Source organism: Crinia signifera, chromosome 1 (genome assembly GCF_055691185.1).
Source record: "Crinia signifera chromosome 1, ASM5569118v1, whole genome shotgun sequence".
In the NCBI taxonomy this organism is placed as follows: Eukaryota; Metazoa; Chordata; class Amphibia; order Anura; family Myobatrachidae; genus Crinia; species Crinia signifera.
In genome coordinates this window covers 152,687,082-152,707,183 of record NC_139217.1, presented here as the reverse complement: position 1 = coordinate 152,707,183, position 20,102 = coordinate 152,687,082, and the positions used below count along the sequence as shown (strand labels likewise).

The 20,102-nt window shown below is 43.7% G+C and overlaps 1 protein-coding gene across 1 annotated transcript in view; it reads left to right on the top strand.

Annotated features, from left to right (window-relative positions):
* The window catches only part of RASSF6 (Ras association domain family member 6), a 49,463-nt gene extending 35,658 nt beyond the window's left edge, over positions 1 to 13,805 (top strand). The window contains exons 7-11 of the mRNA XM_083174751.1: positions 179 to 280; positions 798 to 849; positions 9,728 to 9,846; positions 9,945 to 10,042; positions 12,881 to 13,805. Of these exons, the coding sequence (XP_083030877.1) occupies positions 179 to 280; positions 798 to 849; positions 9,728 to 9,846; positions 9,945 to 10,042; positions 12,881 to 12,956 (447 nt within the window). The 3' untranslated portion in view covers positions 12,957 to 13,805. The remainder of the gene's footprint in view (positions 1 to 178; positions 281 to 797; positions 850 to 9,727; positions 9,847 to 9,944; positions 10,043 to 12,880) is intronic.
* Positions 13,806 to 20,102: the final 6,297 nt, after the last annotated feature.

The following is a 20,102-nucleotide window of genomic DNA, read 5'->3' as shown; positions in this document are numbered from 1 at the left end:
CAGAGGGGCAAGCACAATGAAGCCCCTTACAGGCTCTTTGCTCTCGCCACGCTGTAGACTCGGTGGCTCAGGTCACAGGTTCTAATCTCTATTTTATGGGGGTCATGGACTGTAAATATATATTTATATATTTCTTTGTATTTTTATTTTTCTATTCTCTCATTTTTCTAATTTTCAGACATCGATTTTTACACCAGCTTTTGGCTCAGAAACTAAAGTTATGATAAACAGCAATATGACAACGAAAGAAGTTATTGAGCAGTTATTACATAAGTTTAAGGTTAGTGTATATCTGTTGCTCCTATTCTAATTGTTCATAGGCAGGGTACATCTGTAACAATGTTTTAATACCATGTCATTTGAACTAAAAAGTTAGGGATTGCCTCGCCATAATGACTTCTAAGTTTCAAATTGTAACCAAGATGTATTTGAGTTTGCAACACTTTAATATTTTCACATTGAAATCGTGGGTCCAAGCCAGGATAACCAACACTGTTCGAACTTGTGTTAATACCCCTTCACACTAAGACAGGGAACTGGGAAAACCCCAGGTCATTTATGATCCTGCTTCGTGACCCTGGTAGACCCATTCACACTGACAAATGACCTGTGTTTTTCCTAGGTCCATGCTCATTTTGAAAGGTTTATAATACACATTTGGAGTTGTTAATTAGAAAGGGTGGGAACTCTGATGCTTACAGGCGGAACCCAAAATTTCAGTGAACTACAGAGCATTTAAAGATGTTCTAGTTGATTGTTATTGATGATGATGATTTTTTTAATTTTTTTTTTTACAGATAGAAACTAGTCCAAATGAATTTGCACTATACATTATTCATGCCTCAGGAGGTGGGTATATGTTTCAGTTTCGTTTTTCTTTTTTTTCCAAATCATTTTAATAAAAACATGGTAGTTATTACAAATGAAAATATAAAGTAAAGGCACTGCAATACATACTTGTCATGTAAGTAACACTTCTAATAAATGCAATATAAATAACATTAAACATTCATATGTGACCAACATTAAATAATCATATACAAAAGAAAGCCATGTGTGGACTCAAGTAACCAGTACTACAGCTCACTCAAGACAGAAAAACAGAAAACCCTCCTAGATGATAGCAGTAACAGCACATAAGCCTAAGTTAATATTGTATCACACCTCAAAGAATGTAATATGTTTTTCCTTGATAAAAGAAGATAACAAATTCATCTTGGACAGCAAAAAATAACTTAGTCCTAAAGATCAGAGTTGGTTTCACATCTTATGTGGCCCTTGGCATGATCAGAGTTCGTGGCCCTCCTCCTTCAAACAATCCATAGCACTATATTTTTGCTGCTGATTCCAGGCGGCATCGATAGAGTGTACAGCCTTGGCGCGTGTACAGTCTTCTGATAAATGTTCATCTGAGTACAAATCTGAATCAGGCTCTAGGTCTTTTGGAAGTAGGTCCGAGCACACTGGTGTTGTTCGGTCCAGGCCTACCAAACATTGCTGCCCCTCGCAGGCACTTAGAATGTGGTTGCATCTTCTTGAATGTGACCACAGTTTAAGGAGTCATGTATGCGTACTGCCATGTGCGCACATGCCCAGAATTGGTCAATTGTTGTACTGCGATTTTAGCAATTCTGTGAGTCAGGATTTGGTGCCATGAAAGATGGTTTAAGTAAGAGAAGGAAAAGCTTATGAAGGAAGAGGGCCCTGCTCGTGAGAGCTTATATTGTAAGACAGGGGTGATACAGACAAGCAGGCAGGAGTGACACAGATGTGGTTTACAGTTAGCATGAATAGAAGCTTAAAGTGAGATTTGGCTGAGTTTGGTGAAGAAGTGTGACTTGAAAGCACATTTGAAGTTTTATGGAGAGTCTGAGGGAGAGAATTCCAGAGAAAAGGAACAGCATGTGAAAAGTCTTGAAGATAGCAAATTGCGATTGGCGTCCATTAGTGGAGGGAAGAGGGGATGCGGTCATTTGGTCTACATCATCATGGTCGACAGTCATTAGGTAGACACCATTAGATCGACATAGGAAAAGGTTGACATGGGTCTAGGTCGACATAGGAAAAGGTCGACATGGTTCTAGGTCGAAAGGTCATTAGTTCGACAGGTCGTTAGTTCGACAGGTCATTAGTTCGACATTGTCTAGGTCGACAGTCAAAAGGTCGACATGGGGGTTTTCACTGTTTTTGGAGCTGACATGTGCCGACAGGTGGTATTTCATTCCCTACCATCCACTAAGGCGTGGTGGGAGAATAAAATAGTGTGCCGAGTGCAGCAAGGCACCGTGCCCGATGCATTGCGAGCGCAGCGAGCGATGCAAGGGGATGCGGTACACTTTAATCTGTGTCCATGTTGACTGTGTTTACATTCAGGTAAAAAAACAGTGAAAAACCCCATGTCGACCTTTTGACTGTCTACCTAAACATTGTCGAACTAATGACCTGACAAACTAACGACCTGTGAAACTAATGACATTTCAACCTAGAACCAGGTCGACCTTTTCCCATGTCAACCTAATGGTGTCGACCTTTTCCCATGTCGACCTAATGGTGTCGACATAATGACTGTCGACCATTATAATGTGGACCAAATAATCCCAACCCGCGAAGAGGAGGTTAGAGATATAAATGCAAGAGGAGTGGGTGAGGACTGTCATGTATTGGGATGTTAGAAACTCAAGTGTCTCTCTGGGCTTGCTCTGCATTGTGCTCCCAGGAGGGTGCATCCAGGTATAAATACTGCGGACAGTCTGGCATCTCTTTGACACACCTGCGCTCCATACTGTAGATCTCTCTGCAATACTTTGGTTCTCTCCTGTCTCATCTGTGGCTGTCTCTCTCTGTGTTCCAGAGTACTCTTCTCCGCCATTACTGCAGGCTGCAGCCATGCTGCATTCAAACCAGAGTTCCCTCCATTCTTCATGTATGGGTGTGGCCATCTTGGATTCAGTAACATGATTACTTTCAGCCAATCCTGTTACCACTGTTACTGACATCACATATTCTAGCCTATCACCTTGCAGCAGTCCATATAAGTATACTGGGTTGAGAACTGGAAAATTGCCATTTCAATGAAGTCTACAGCCTAGCTGCTTCCTTGCATAGACTTTGTCTGATTACTTCCTGTTGCACAGTCTGGCTCCTACCAGAGTTGCTGGTATTAACTTGTTCAGCTCCAGCTGATTCCAAGCACTGCTGTTACCTGTATGATGTCTCCAGAATAGCTCCTCATCAACTCCAGTAATCTCCAGCAGTGCCTGCGTGTGCATTTCCATTGAGGTGCACAGCCCGGCTCATACCAGTGTTGCTGGTTAACCCATTCAGTTCCAGCTGATTCCAAGTTCTTCTGATACTTGTGTGATGTCTTCAGTATAGCTGTGCGTCTCCACAGCTACTGCAATATTCTGCTATCTCTGTAAACTCCCTCCATTCTTCCTGTAGGTTACACTCAGTCAATACTGAGACCTATTGGTATCCCCTGATACCATTCTTGCATAGTCGTCTGTACTCTCTTTCCCATCGATCACTAGTTCCAGTTTCACCGATCTCTAACATCGATAGCCAACATCGATGGTCAAGCATCGATTATAACCATCTATATAATCGATCACTACCATCGATTAATAGCTTCAGTTATATCGATCTCCAACATTGATCTCCAACATCGATCTCCAACATTGATTGTCAAACATAGGTTGTTACAGTACCATCATTATCATTGATTGCTACGATTGAACTCTAGCTACAGTTACAGTGATCTCCAACATCGATCTCCAACATAGATTGCCATCATTGATAGTCATGTCGATTATTCAAACATCATTTGCAAACATCGAATGCCAAACATTGATGGTTGAACATTGGTAATTACCACCAACCGCTAGCTTCAAAGGCATCGCTCTTTAGCACTGCACTTTAACTCCATTCCCTAGCATCGATTCTATTGATTATCTGCTATGGTTGACATCTGGTGATTTTAAAGTTCATTGCTGAATGTCTACAGTGCTACACTCTCAAGTACTTTCCCTTTCCCAGTCACCTTCAGAGAGTCCACTTTGATCAACTACCATCGGTATCCATCATCAAGTGTACTCTTCTCTGTGCCTGTGGTATCAGTACTTCATGTCTTCTGTAGATCTCAGCATATTACCTGCCAGGGACTTCCAAGATACTCACCTCTTCTTCATCCATTAATGGTCATCATTAGTTATCAGTGAAGACATCCATTCTTCAGCTACTGCTAGTTCCTGCTTCTACCGGTTACACTCCGATCATAAACACTACTCAGGCAAACCCGAGTCCACAAACTCATAATTATTATTGCTTCCTATTCCTAAGTCTAAGTACTCCAGCCATAGACTTTACTTGGACAATATCCAAGCCACTCCTTCAGCTCTCGCTGATTGCATTCCCTATCGGTTCCATTCCGGCCATAGACTCTACTTGGATAATATCCGAGCCACTCCTTCAGCTCTCACTGATTCCTTTCCCTACCGATTCCACTCCTGTCAGAGACTCTATTTGGGCAGACCCGAGTCCAAAAACTTTACAGTTATTTCTGTTTCTTTCTGCTAAGTCTAGACTTCCTAACAATAATTGCCATTGTCTAAGTTACTGTTCAATAATAACAATTACATTATATTCCTGTTTTCTCATTGGTCCATCACCTGAGGTTTCACACACATGTGTTCTAAGTTCCTGAGGGAACCCAGCTTCCACTACATTCCAGCTAACAACAGAAACCTCAGGTGTGACAAGGGCTTTGTAAGTGAGTGGGAGAAGCTTGAATTGGATTCTAAAATAAAAAAAGGAAGGGAGGAGGGGGATGTAGTACATTTTATGTGAGCCAGGTTGCAGCATAGAGGATAGATTGGAGTGAAGACAGACATTTGTTAAGGATTTCACTTAGGAGATTACAATAGTCCAGTCGGAAGTTAATCAGAGAGTGGATAAGGTCTTGATAGCATCCTGGGTGAGAAAGGGTCTGATCCTGGAAATATTTTTGAGATGAAGATGGCAGGTTTGTGAGAAATGTTGCATATACAATTTGAAGGAGAGTGATGAGTCAACAATTGCTCCAAGACAGCTCACTCGGGGGCTAGAGCATATAGTAATACTATCAATATATAATGTGATTGTGGGAGATGAAATTGTTTGGAGAGTAGGAAGATGATCAACTCAGTTTTAGGGCCCCATGCTAAATACTGAGGTATAACATGCAGCCTCACATGCAACACCTCAGAAACTGCCCTTGTGACAGCCATGGCAGTCTCCAGATCCGATGCACAAGGCACCATGCATCAGATCAGAATCAGAGTTAATTCACATACAATGTGGTACTTTTCACATGATTTATAGACCTGATGGGTTAAAATTGTGTGAAAAAGGCCATATTGTACTAGTGTATGTGAGTCTTTAGACATATTGGGTGACATTCTATGGTTTGAGATAAATGCGCATTTTTTTTATCGCACCACTTCGCCCTTTTTAAAATCGCAAGATTGGCCCATTTTTCGCATATTTAATGAGATGCGAAAAACAGGCCAAATAGTGTGAATAGGTGCGAGGTGGTACAATGTCTTTGGTCCTGAAAATGTGCGATTTTCATGTCTGAAAATCGCACGTTTGCAGGAAAGCGCAAATTAAAATAAAAAAAACCAGTGCGGGGTCCCCCGCCAGAGCATAACCAGCCCCGGGCTCATTGAGCCGGTGCTGGTGACATAAAATCAGGGTCCCCGACAAATAGGGGTCCCCTTGATTTAATGAAACCAGCACCAGGCTCAAGGTCCGGTGCTGGTTCCCAAAATACGGGGGACAAAATGACTATGGGTCCCCCGTATTTTAAGAACCAGCACCAGACCCAACCAGCCAGCAGGGTAATGCCACAGCCGGGGGACACTTATAATATAAGGTCCCGCGGCCAAAGCATTAACCCCCTGGCTGGTCAGCATGGGCAGGGGTCCTGGGGAAGTGGGTACCCCCCCAAAGAAGGGGTCCCCCCCCTCCAGGACTTACCAGCCCATGCTGAAAGTCCGGGGCTGTCCCCGATGCCCCTGGGCGGTGGGCATCGGGCTGATGTAAAGTGTAAAAAAAAGAATATAAACTATTGTTTTCTACTGTAGAACTATGAGTCCCAGCAAGCCTTAAAGGGGCTGGTTATGCTCTGGCGGGGGACCCCGCGCTGTTTTTTTTTTTATTTTAGCTGTTTAATTTTTTTTTTACACCAGAACCCTGCACAGAACATTGCGATCTGTGCAGGGTTCTGGCTAATTCGCCCATCAGAACCTGGTCTGATTTTTGGGCGAATTATAGACACACTTTATACAAATCGCATACCATTAAATATGCAATTTGTATACTTTTTCATGTGAAAACATCTGGATGCGATGTGCTGCAAAAAGCAGCCATCGCATTTCCAGTGTGTCCAACTTGTTGGCAAAAATCGCACTTTTTTCACATTTTCGCAGCTCATTAAATATGCGAAAATGGAAAAAATGCGATTTCGTCCGTTTTTGCGAAAAATATCGCAAGTCAGATTATCTCATCCCATAGAATGTCACCCATTAAGTTTAAGTTTAAAAAAGTGCTGGGGCATCCAAGAAGAGATAGCAGAGAGACAGTTGTGGAGATAAGTGAGGAGAGAAGGGTAGAGGTTAGGGGAGGAAAGGAAAATTTTAGTACCTTTAGGTAGAGATGGTATTGGAAATCAAAAGAGCTAATGAGTTTACCTAAAGAGAACATATATATAGAGAGAAAAGGTGCGGACTAAAAACCGAACCTTAAGGGACGCCTACAGTTAGTGAAAGTGGGGGGGTGGAGTCATGACAGTAGACAAAAAAATTGATCAAAGCGGTAGGAGAACAACCAGGAGAGGGCAGTACCACACAGGGAGTGAAGGATTTGCAGAGTCAATAGCACCAGAGAGGTCAAGAAGAATAAGCAAGTGTAGTGGTCCTTGGATTTTGCAACATGGAGATCATTGCAGACTTTTGTGAGGGCAGTTTCAGTGGAGTGGAGATTGGAATGGGTCAAGTGGGGAGTGGAAGGAGAGAAAGGGTCTAAGGCAGTTGTAGACAGTATGCTCAAGGAGTTGGAGAGGGTGTTTGAATCAAGGTACAGATGGGGCAGGTCCCATCTTGGCCGCCAGGCCGCCATGGCGGATATTCTTCTTGCGCCGGCGTCCGCCAAGGGGCGTGGGTTCACGCCATGCAATACAATCCGCCACCACTGGGTGGCTAATGCTCCATCAAGCTAGAGTCGGAGTGCTATACTGCAATGTGCCAATGGAAACCCGCCATTCGCCGTACGGAGCGCGCTTACAGTATGAGACGCTCGTGCGTGATGAGCTGCTCATAGGAAATGAGACGCTCGTGCAAATGAGTCGCTCGTGAACATCGAAGCGCGCAAAAGGGCCGTGTACTGTAGTGTCATGATCCTACAGTATACAAGCATTTACCTTCACGTTCACGTAGCCGATGCTGAATATTTTGAACTGTTGGTACTGTGCATAATGTGTATGTCAATCGCCTCCTCCCTTTCCAGGGGAGGAGGGGGTTGACTTGACCTTAAATACAGTACAGTACATTACAGCGCTAATTCTTTAAAGGACCGTCTCAGACGCTGCCGGGACTCGGGTTTCGCCAATGGGGCTGCAGACCACGTGCGTCCTGTGCGGAACAAGCGTCGCATTCTGCGCGCCTGCCAGTGAGTAGTTTATCACATGGCAATCAGCTCCTACAGTAACTGTGAATTTACTGTACTGTACAGCACAGCAATGTACTGTACTACAGTATACAGTAGCAGCTGAATGACCACTGATAAAAACCAGAGGTACTGTACAGTACTTCTGTAGTTTCATGGCAACACTATGGCACCGTGCGTCTGAGTCCCCTTGCGGGGCTTGGTGGCTCGCTACGCTCGCCACGCATGGATAGTGGGGGTATGAACTATCCATGTTGGCATGGAGTTAAGTTACTTTTTTTGACATATTTCGTGGCGAGCGTAGAACCTGTGAAACTACAGACATTGTATCACTTCAACGAGCTTACTAAATCTACAGTTCCACTGTATACTGTACATGACTGTAACCGTACTGTGTGCAAAAGTAAAATGATCACTATACGAATCAGTAACTTACTGTGAATGTCATAACACCAAAATGTGGCCACCGTTAGAACATATACTGAGATGCATTAGCGACCCGTGCAGACGCTCAAGCGCCCATGCAAATTTAGACGCCAAGAAAGCCTTATTGGTAACCGGAATTTTTTATGTGTGTTAAAACTACAATACTGTACTAACCAAAGGCCAGCACCTGTCAAAAAAAACCAATGAGACGTACAATACAGTACAGTATAATTTAATGTAATGATTCTGTACGCAATGCAATGTAATTTTATTTATTAGTGTGTACACTATCTATAGAACAGTACAGCTTGCTGGACACAGCACAATAGTAGTAAAGTACTTTACTGTAGTACCCTGCCATAATAACAACTCAGACGCAAAAGCATCTCATTACTGGAACGTCTGTGCAACTGGGTCGTAAGAGCGTCCGTCAGAGACGCTCCTTCGTGTCAAACAAATGCAGCGCCTCTCCGCCCGCATCAGCATGATCCTCTCCTTCAAAGAGATGGGATCATGCTCGTGCCGGTGGTGTGAGAGAGGCGCTGACTAGGCTTGCCAGGGACAATAAATTATTTACTGTAGTTCCTGCGCTTCATGCACGCGCTGCAGCATAAATTTTACGCATGTGCAAAGAGGTTTTCAAAAGTGACATCTGGTGGATGATCACTGGTATTGCCCTCATCCGGAGACGCCACGGCGAATCGCCAAGCATTTAAAATGTATTGCGATGGCGGGCGCCGTGGCCAGCCATGGCCAGCTGGCGAAACTCTCGCCATAGGTAGCCAAGATGGGACCTGCCCCATCTGTAGGCTTTTTAAGTATAGGGTAGAAAAGAGCATGCTGATAGGCAGAGGTATGAGATGGGGAGATTGAGGAGGTGGGCTAGATGGGAACATGCAGACATGATAGTCTGGTTTGACGTGATGTCCTGATGTATGGATGTTATATACAGTAAGTGGCAAAGTCAAAAGCAGAGAGTGAGGAGAGGAGGGGAGGTGGATTGGGGCAGAGCAGGAGTTCCCCCAGAGCCCCTTCACTTAATCCAGCTCTGAGTAGGAGTGCTAGTTGAATGAGAGACAGAGCACTAAAATTGCAGAAATGTAGGTTATAGTAGTACCGAGGTAATTCACACTGGATTTGCAAGTATGTAAATGATGGTTCAGTTACACAGGGTGCCAGCAAGGCAGATGTATAGTTGTTGAGAGATAACAATTACACTGTGTTTGATCATGCAAACAACAACCCAGTGTACCTACATTAATATGCCTCACTGACATTTGTTTCAAGTATTTACAAAGACAAGCAAATAATTACAAAAGGCAGTATTCTGCTCTGCTGAGTAGGACAAGGATCTGATAGGACTGATTTACATTTCCAAAATCATTTGCTTGTAAATCCTTTTGTATTTTATTTATTTTGTTTTTATTTGCTTTTAAATAGAAAAATGTATGGTGCTTATAAAAGTTACATTTGTCTATCTTATTATAAGAAATCAACTCACAATAACAATGGAGGTCATTGTTTAATTATGTTGTATATCATTCAAGCATAAATTAGCAAATTAATCTGACAATTGAAAAGTAAATGATTTTATCTCCAGAAAAGAAGAAGCTGAAGAGCACAGACTGTCCTCTTTGGGAAAGACTCTTACAAGGTCCTTCAGGAAACATAGCAAGGATGTTCCTTATGGACAGAGAAGCAGAAGAGATCAGCAGTGATGTATGCAACCTGATTTCATATACTGTATGATGGTATTCTTGTTGTAGCATGTGCCATATAGATGTCTACAATATATGCTTTGTTTCCTTCCCTGGCAGGTAGCACAATATATTAAATTTAACCTTCCACTATTGGAATCAATTCTGCAGCGATTAAATGAGGAGGAAGAAAAGGAAATTCAAAGAACTATTGCAAAGTTAGTAACAATACTTTCATTGTTCTATTTTTTTTCTCAAATATTACACAGACAAATACACTGTGCATTATATAGGAATTTTTAAAGTTAAGTTTGCAAGTTGTTCATTTTGTTTTTACTAGGAAGATAATGCACATCTTCAGGGACAGATTTAAGTAGCAGGCCGCTCATAGGCACAACATTGGGCGGTATTCAATGTGAATACCTGCGAGGTGCAGCGAATCCTTTTTAGGATTCGCTGCACATTCGCCACGTTCCGGAGCCAGCGGGCTCCGGTATTCAACGTGTCAGGGGCTCGCTGCCCCTGACAGGCGAATATGAGCTCCTGCGGCGATTGCCGCAGGGAGCCTCAGGACGGAGCCAGGCAGAGAGATGGTAGTCTCTCTGCCTAGCCCAGACCTTTGTGGGGGCTTAGGTGTGCTCCCCGGGTGCCAGGCAGCACAGGCTGCCCCCCCGGCGGTGCCAGCAGGCTCACGTATATTCACTACACACGATCAAAATGATCGTGCAGTGAATATATGAATATGTAATGAGCGGCTCCGCTCTGGCGCCACCTGCTGGATGCTGTGTAAAAAAAAAATATTATTTTTAAAATTAAATATATATTCATGTGCTTACAGCACATGAATAAAAATAGCATGCCCCTCCTCAGAATAAAATTCCTGATTTTTTGACACCAAATGTAAAAAACAAAACACTTTATTTTAAAAGTTCACATTCCACTTCACCATAAAAAGATAGCGATTGCTACTCGGTGAATCATGGTGAAAAAAACCTAGAAATGTATTCGCCATGTGGTCATTGAATAGGGTGATTCACCGTTTTTGACAGAAATTCGCCAAACAGCACAAAATCGCCATAAAAACCTGGCGAATCAGGCTCATTGAATACCGCCCATTGTGTGCCCCCCCCCCCCCCCCCGCATACCTGCTGATGTAGCCGGCATCCTGTCTTTTCCTTCTCCCCAGTGCTGGAGATGTCGCTGCTGCCACTGCAGCTGGTGCTCCAGTCACTTCCACAGCTGCTGCCATAGTGCTGCTGGAATATGGAGCAGCATCCCTCCCCCTCAGCGACTGCCCTTCCCGCGATTCACGGACCCCTCCGTGACCCCCCTCCTGAGATTCGCAGACACCCCCGCAACCCCCCTTACAAAGATTTGCTTGATTCGTGGACCCCCGCAAGAAGGGGAGATGTCATGCCGCCCCCAGCAGGTGCCGCCCGTAGGCAGGTGCCTCATGTGCCTAGTGGGAAATCTGACCGTGCACATGTTGCTGTAAAGTATTGGAATATAAAGGGGTTTATTCACTAAGAAGGAAGTTCTTTCTCTCTCTGTCCCTGGTAGGTCTCTCTCTCTCTCTCTCTCTCTCTCTCTCTAGCCCTGGTATGTCTCTGTCTCTTTCTCTCTGTTGCTCTGGTCTGTATGCCCCTCTCCCCCTCCCTCCCTCCCTCTCTCTCTCTCTCTCTCTCTCTCTCTCTCTCTCTTCCTGGAATTTATAGATTACAGGACCCCCAGATTTCTGTTGCTGACTCTGCCTCCAGTACTACAGTACATCACTGCTAATCCCAGGGTTCCTCCTAATATATCTTTATCTGCACTCGGTAGCTACTTTTTTGGTTTACATTCACACCTCTTGGTAAATGCACATATCTATTATGCTAATAGTGGGACATCAACTCAATGTACAGAAGCATGCATACACAGTGAAAAGGCTGTTATCCTTCAGTCCAAACACTAAAATGGGGGAAGACATTTGAATAAAGTGGCATTGGGTGCAAACTGATTGTTGGTGTCAGATGGGGTGAATTTGATAATATCAGAAACTGCTAAAGATCAGGGCTTAAATAGGTCCTTCATAGGTGGGGGGAACTAATTTTCTCTATGCAACCTAATTACCCCCATTAGACAGTGGTAGGGTTTTTGGCACCCCCTGCAAACGTATGCTTTTTATGTGAGGATTACTGTGCAGGGCCAATGTGCAGGTTAAAATGTTTCACCTCACCTTTAGAGGTGGTGGAACTCAGTACCACCCCGTTCCTCCTCACTTTAACCCCTGCTAAAGATGCACATCCATATCAGATCATCTCAGCGATAGGTGAACAAAACTTGCAGTGAGCCACAGTGTTGTAATCTTTAATTGGAGAAGTCAGAGGAATATGGCCAGAATGATGTAAACTGTTACGAAGGCAAAAGAAGAGCATCTCTGAATGCTCAGCATGTTGAAACTTAAAGTGAAGGGGACACAGAAGCCTTGCCAAAACTTGACAGTCAAGATTGAAAAAATGCATAGATCTGTACTGCCTTGTGACAGTGATTCAGGAGTAGATTTATTAAGCTATGTGAAGTGATACAGTTTCTTGTCATTATCACCAGCAAATCAGCTCGTACCTGTCATTTTTCAAACCAAGCCTTTAACTTCACAGTTAGGAGCTAATTGGCCGTCGATAAAGTACCAGCCACATTATCACTTCACCGAACTTAATAAATCTGCCCCTCAGGGTGGTGGAGGTTGTGTGATGATGTTAACTGATTGGTTGCGTGCATTGCACACCTACCAGGCCTCGACTGTTTGGACACGGAGGATGCAGAGCTGGGCTTCCCAAGATGCCCCATTTTCTGGGAGTTATGATGCCAGTGTCTGCTTCATCCAACACAGAATTATTTGTCCCCAGGAGTGTAAACAGCCAACCTGTGTGAACGTCCCAACCATCACACAGCTGCTGCATCCCTTAGACCTTGAAATCTCTTTAGGACTAACTATAGTTAATGAAAAATAGCAAGCCAGCTAACTTTATGTACCCTCTTCTTTGTTTATATTAACCAGTTCTCTTTATTTTTAGGTATGTTAATGAAAAGTCCATTGTGCTTCAATATCTTAATTCAAAAACTGTTAAAAAAACCGAGACCACTGTTTAAATTCTTTTTAAAGAATTTTTGAAGGAAATCTGGATAACATGAGATAAAGGATTGGATTATAAAGTTGCCGATGGACAGCATAAATGCAAGCTTGTTGCAAATGGAACTTTACATGTAAAAGCACTGCATACTGTTTTGAATATTTCAACAATCTGATTAATTTATTTATTCAAAAAGTGTATAAAATGATGTGGACACACCTTTTTTTCATGTTAACTATAGCTTGCACAAATATTAATCATTTAAATTGTGAAAAAAATAGTCAAATATTTTACCAGTTATGTGTTTTTGATTTATACAGTATGTTACCAATTTTCATGTCTGTAAAGATTTTTAGCACTCCTAACAAACAATATGCTAAAAAATATTTATAAAATCTTGTCTTGGGAGAAAGGGCGTAACTACCATAGGTGCAGAGGGTGCAGCTGCTATGGGGCCCAGAGCTGAGAGGGGCCCACCTTGCCTGTCAAAGTATAATGTGCTACATACATTTTTCAGCATTAGGTGAGGAATAGGGGCCCTTACAAACTTTTGCTATGGAGCCCACATGTATATAGTTACGCCACTGCTTGGGAGTATAAAAGTTTTCTACTCAACAATAAGGATTCCTTTATTTGAAATTTGTAATGCTCATTGTATTTTTTTAACCACGTTAAATAGAGTATCCATTTTTTTATTGAAAACTAAAAAAATGACATGTCTAATTTTAGCAATATACCTTAAAAATTACAATTATGGGGGTATTCAATGTGTGTTGTGCGTCCGCAGCCATTTCCCGATGGGGGAGATGGCTGCGGGGCCCTATTCAATGCTGTCTTCCCCGACAGCATTGAACAGGGGTTCTCGGCAGAACGAGCCCGACATCACAAGCTGTCGGGCTCGTTCTGCCGAGAAAAGCCGGAAATAGTCGAGCTCCCTGCCGGAGCTCGTCTATTTCCGTCAGCTCGTGGCCACGCCCCTTTCTCGACGCTCAGCGGCCGGGACATTGAATCCTGACCGCCGAGCTCAAGTCAAGCAAAGCGAGAACGGGACAGGGGCACGGCTGTCGAGCTTGCTCGACAGCCGTACCCCTGACATTGAATACCCCCCTATATGTACCACTGATCTCCAATATCAGTTAAAAAGACAGGTGGATACAGTGGCGTAACAATAGCCCCACAGACTTCATGGGGGGCGGAGAGGCGGCGGTCTCCTCTAGCATCCTTAAAAACAGTCTGCTGTTAGGGGGCGGACATTTTGTGAGGTATATTTTTCATTAGCAGCAGGAGCTAGGAGGAGTGCCAGGACTGCAGACCTCACAGCATGGCTCCTCTCTCTATTCTGGGGCACAGTCTTCCGCAGCTCCACTGTCTGCGGCTGTGTCCTCAGGGGTGACTCAGCGCCAGATGCTGCACTAATTAACCCACTGCTCTGGTCCCCATTCCTTTCTCCTCTGCCCCACAGACCTGATTTTTATTTAAAAACAGATTATTTTTTAATAAGACATCGCCACACTACACACTAGTGAAATAAAATATGTGCTATAGGCCACCGATCCACAAACAATATAATTACAAGCCCCACAGAAAATCATTGTGATATAAATGTGTATCCGGTCGATGGATTGATGTGTAGATCGACCATGTTATGGTCGACCATCCTTACTCAAATGTGTCTAGATGCCTAAAGATAGTAGACAGCGTCTAGATGGACAGTAACAAAAGTTAGACCCAAGTGTTAGGTCAACGGGAACGTAATTGACACTAGGTTGACATGAGTTTTTCAAGTTTTTATGCTTTAGATCAGCTTGGTTCACACTTTACCATCCAAGTTCGCATAGAGTTATAGTATAGAGTATAATAGTGTGCCAAGCGTAGCAAACCATGCGACCTATGTCAACATAGCCACCCAAAAAATTGAAAAACTCATGTTGACCATGTGACTGTCCATCACGCTCCCGTCAACCTAACACTTGCGTCTAACTTTCGTTATTGACGATCTTCTATCTTCTTTAACTCTACATTAAGCCCATTTTGAGTTAGCTATTTCAAAGCAGAAGGAATAAAAATTTGCATTGCAAATTTTACATTAATGCTATAGAGTAATAGTGTGTACACACGGTCCGATTTCCTTTCCGATGTTGACGATATAGTCAACATCGGATCAGCATCGGATCGGAATCGAATGCAGATCGCAAGGGTTTTAACCCTTGCGTTCACGTATCGCAAGCCAGAAAGTCTTGGCTGCCTTGACTATATAGTGCAGATCTGCACTATATAGTCAAGATTGTATGCAAATCGGATGTGCCTTGCGATCCGATCCCGATCCGATCTGATCGGATCGTGGATCGCATCTTAAGGCACATCTGACCGTGTGTACACACCTTAAGACTGGCAGAAAATGTACTCAGAAAACTTGACTTACTGCTTTATTGTATATCTAATTTTCAGACATACAAATTGAAAAGGTCTACACTAAAGGCTATAGGAGCAACATACTTTTGTAAGCTGACAGTGTGAGAAGAGGTGCAGATGTAGTCAAATGTTTGATAAATAAAAATGTTGACATTCATAATTTAGTTAATTTCTTAAAATGTTGGCATTCTCAGAATGTTAACATGTGCATTGGGAAACATTAAGGTTAGACTACAGAGATAGCAGATAAATACTTACTAGAACGCAGGTGAATCACAGCTCTGACCAGGAAGTGGTGGTCACATGACCACAGGACTCAGAAGAAGGTAAGTCACCGCTGGGCCATCCGGAAGAAATGTCAACATTCTAACATGTCAACATTTCATTACTGTCTTCATGATGAATATTCACATTATGACAACAGTACTGTATGTCGCTATTCTAAGACAGCATGGATGGTGTAATGATTAGCATTGCTATCTCACAGCACTGAAGTCATGGGTTCAATTCCCACCATGGCCCTAACTGTGTGGAGTTTGTATATTCTCTCCATGCTTGCGTGAGTTTGCGATTGCTAAAACTGAAATACAATTGCATTTCTAGATGAACATCACAACCACTTGCAGTCACAGGGGACATTGCAAGGCCAAGGAAACTGTGAATGTGACTCATTCCTTGGCCTCGCCACACCTGGGAAACATCTCTCCTCATGAATGCCTATGCCTGATTTACACATTTTTGAGAATGGGTCTTGTGTGTGCGCAGTTTTCCAATAATAATAAACTGTGCTACTGATGACTTATGTGATCATTAGTGAATTAGGCCAAATTGTTCCTTGATAAACAGAGACTTGTTACCCATAATGTTTGCTGCTAAGCAAGGGAACATGTACTTATGTTTATTTATGGGAAAGAGTTAGGCTGGGGGCATGGCCAGCAGTTCCCAGAGCGCAGCTGGGTGATGGCAAAAGGGAGTCCCAAGCAGGGGCGTAGTGTGGGCGGAGCACAAGCTCTGTGCGCCAAAAGATCACAGGGCTCCGGAGCCGTGCGTGCACCGCCTGCTCCCAGCTTGCTCCCCGCTGTGCCCAGCTGTTGTCCACTGCTATTTTCAATTCAAGTCTCCCGCTGGACCACTAGCCAATAGGTGCTTGCGGTCCAGCAGCCAGTCAGAAGCAGCATTGGTGGCTGCTGGACTGTGAGCGCCTCTTGGCTAGCAGTCCAACGGGAGACGAATTTAAAATAGCAGAGGACAGCCAGGCACAGCGGGGAAGCAGGCGAGCTGGGCAGGAGAGTGGTCTGCAGCAGAATTCGGTCCCCCTTGGCAACTAGCAATTTTAGTCCCCCTTGGCAATGAGCAATATATATATATATATATATATATATATATATATATATATTTCCCTACAGAATCCTCTTCAAACACCTCACACTAACATACAGGACCATTTCTAATTCCATTGCTCCATATATCTCCAACCTCATCTCCATTCACACGCCCTCCCGCCCTCTATGGTCATCCGACGACTGTCATCTCTCCTCCACCCTGATCACTGCTTCCCACGCTAGAGTACAGGACTTTGCCCATGCTGCACCCCTTCAGTGGAACGCACTCCCTCACTCCATTAGACTCTCCCTGACCTTGCAAAGCTTCAAACGGGCACTGAAAACTAACCTATTCATCAAAGCGTACCCTTCCACTGCATGAACTAGTCCTGCATAAACTAGCTGGTTCTATGACCCCTTGCCTGTTTACATCCTGCTATCTAGTCACCACCCACTTGCTTGCACCTCTTGTAATCTGTCTGTCTCCCCTTTCTACTAGATTGGAAGCTCCTCCGAGCAGGGCCCTCTTCCCTCCTGGTTTCAAAGCCCTCTTCTCTTCACATTTCACTCACAGCTCTCCTATACTCAAACACTCAGTGACCCTCTTCGTCTGCATACTTATCTCCATCATTGGCCTCAAGCCTCTAGTTGTATGTTAATTGAGTCCTCACTACTTATATTTAAGCTATAATGTGTACTGAACTCTGGGGCTCTTTATTTGTTCTCTATTTTTGTTATTTATTCAATGTAATGCCAAGTTTTGTCTCCTTGTACTGTTCCTTTGTACGGCGCTGCGAAACACTTGTGGCGCCTTATAAATAAAATTATAATAATAATATTGGAAGGCTTGCAATGTGTTTGTTGTACATAGTTTTTTTTTATTTCCCCTAAAAGTGGGTTTTATAGTTAAGGCAGCAGTGATGACCAAATTCTGTATACTAAATATTCCATGCTGCCATATGCATTATTTCATTATAAAATTAGCAGGGCCAGAAAAAACCCGCAATTGTATTACATTTCTCAGATCAGCTTATGGACAACTGGCTAGAGCATTCCTGTAAGCCAGTCAAGTGGTGAGGACTCAAGTGAATGTTCATAGGAGACCTGCCAGGGCATCCAGAGCAGTACATTACACATTGCAGATCCATCCAAGCCCAAAACAGGAAGGTATAAATGAAGCTTGATTTCGCTAAAGCTTTTGACATGGTGCCTCATAAACGGTTATTAATGATACTAGGTAATTTAGGGTTAGGAGATAAAATTTAGAATTGGATTAAAAATTGGGGTACTTGTTTCCTAGAACGGCCACAATCGTGAGTGATCGTGGCTCTTAATTAAGGGACACGATCCTCACGATGTGGCCGATTTTTTACACTTTTTTCACTTTGATTGACAGAAATCGGGTCAATCGGTCGGTCGCGACCAATTAAAATCGGCCGCGATGCGACCGACCGATTGACCCGATTTTTCCATAGACTTCAATGTTAAAAAATCTTTTAACATTGAAATCGGGAGGATCTTGTCGGTCTTGTGCCATTATAATGGCACAAGATGAGATGGACTTGATTAAGTCCATCTCACATAGGGAAAAATGTTAAAAAAGGTGAAATGGGCCAATATGACCCATTTCACATTTTTTATGTGCCCGCCATGACCCCACGATAGACGTCAACCCGAAGCGTGGCGAGCGCAGCGAGCCCGCGAGGGGCGGCGGTGCGCGTCCTCCGACCTTTTCATTCCCCTACTATCCACTAGGGCGTGGAGTGAGAATAGAATAGTGTGGCGAGCGTAGCGAGCCACCGAGCCCGAAGCGTGGCGAGCGCAGCGAGCCCCGCGAGGGGACGCGTATACCTGTGAAGTTAGACGCGTCCCCTCGCGGGGCTCGCTGCGCTCGCCACGCTTCGGGCTCGGTGGCTCGCTGCGCTCGCCACACTATTCTATTCTCACTCCACGCCCTAGTGGATAGTAGGGGAATGAAAAGGTCGGAGGACGCGCACCGCCGCCCCTCGCGGGCTCGCTGCGCTCGCCACGCTTCGGGTTGACGTCTATCGTGGGGTCTAGCCCACTTAGTAACATTTGTGGGGGCAATTCAAAATAATCAGGTGAAAAAAAAAAAAAATCGGGTGAAAAATCGGTCGATCGGATCGGTCGCATCGTATGCGACCAAATCGCATGCGATGCGATCGATCCGATTTTTTATCTTACGACCACAACGATCTAAATCGTTGTGGCCGTTCTAGGAAACAAGTACCAAAATTGGTTGCACAATCGGGGACAGAGAGTGGTAGCAAATGGCATACATTCCAGCTGGGGTAAGGTCCAAAGTGGAGTCCCACAAGGTTCAATATTGGGACCCACCTTGTTTAATACGTATATTCATTAATGATATTGGAAGTGACATAGTGAGTAAAATTTCAATATTTGCAGACAACACGAAATTGAGTAAGGAAATTAACTCAGGAGAGGATGTGGAAACACTACAAAGGGACTTAAATAAACTGGAAAGGTGGGCGGAAAGGTGGAAAATGCATTTTAACGTTGAAAAATGTAAAGTAATTCATTATGGGAACAAAATGAACAAGCTACTCATAGGCTAAATGGAGTTATTATAGGAAATTCTGCTGTAGAGGAGGACTTGGGGATCATCATAGATAAAAAATTGGGTAATAGTGCACACTACTCAAGTGCAGCAGCAAAAGCAAACCGGACACTGGCATGCATTAAAAGGGGTTTGGATTCAAGGGATGCCAATGTGATAGTGCCTCTTTACAAGGCATTGGTGAGACCACACTTGGAATATTGTGTTCAGTTCTGGGCACTGCACCTTAAAAAGGACATAAGTGAATTGGAACAGGTACAGAGAAGAGCGACTAAGCTAGTAAAACGTCTTGAATCACTAGAATACAAAGATAGGTTAACCAGGCTGAATATGTTTTCACTGGAGAAACGGAGGTTGAGAGGTGATATGATTAGTATGTTCAAATACAGGATTGGGAATCATATGGAACTAGGAGTTGATTTGTTCACTAACAGGCCTATACTTAGGACATGTGGGCATGTACTGAGGCTCGAGGAAAATAAATTCTGTACTGAGTTAAGAAGAGGATTCTTAAACATTAGAGCAGTAAAATTCTTGAACTCATTGCCGGTGGGGGTGATTACAGCAACTACTGTTAATGAATTTAAATCAAAACTGGATGCATTTTTGCCAACTAAGGGAATCCTATAGATATGACTTATTCAAGTAAGTAGTTACAAGTCATATAGGTTGAACTCGATGGTCTTCTTTTAGCCTTAATTACTATGTTACTAGGTCCCTTATTCTGATCGGTGCGGCCGGATCCGAATATGCGGCCAGCACCGTGCGTCCTAAACCCCGCCTTCCATACGGATCGCCAACTCCGTCCGTACGCGGTAAGAAGCTGTCCGAA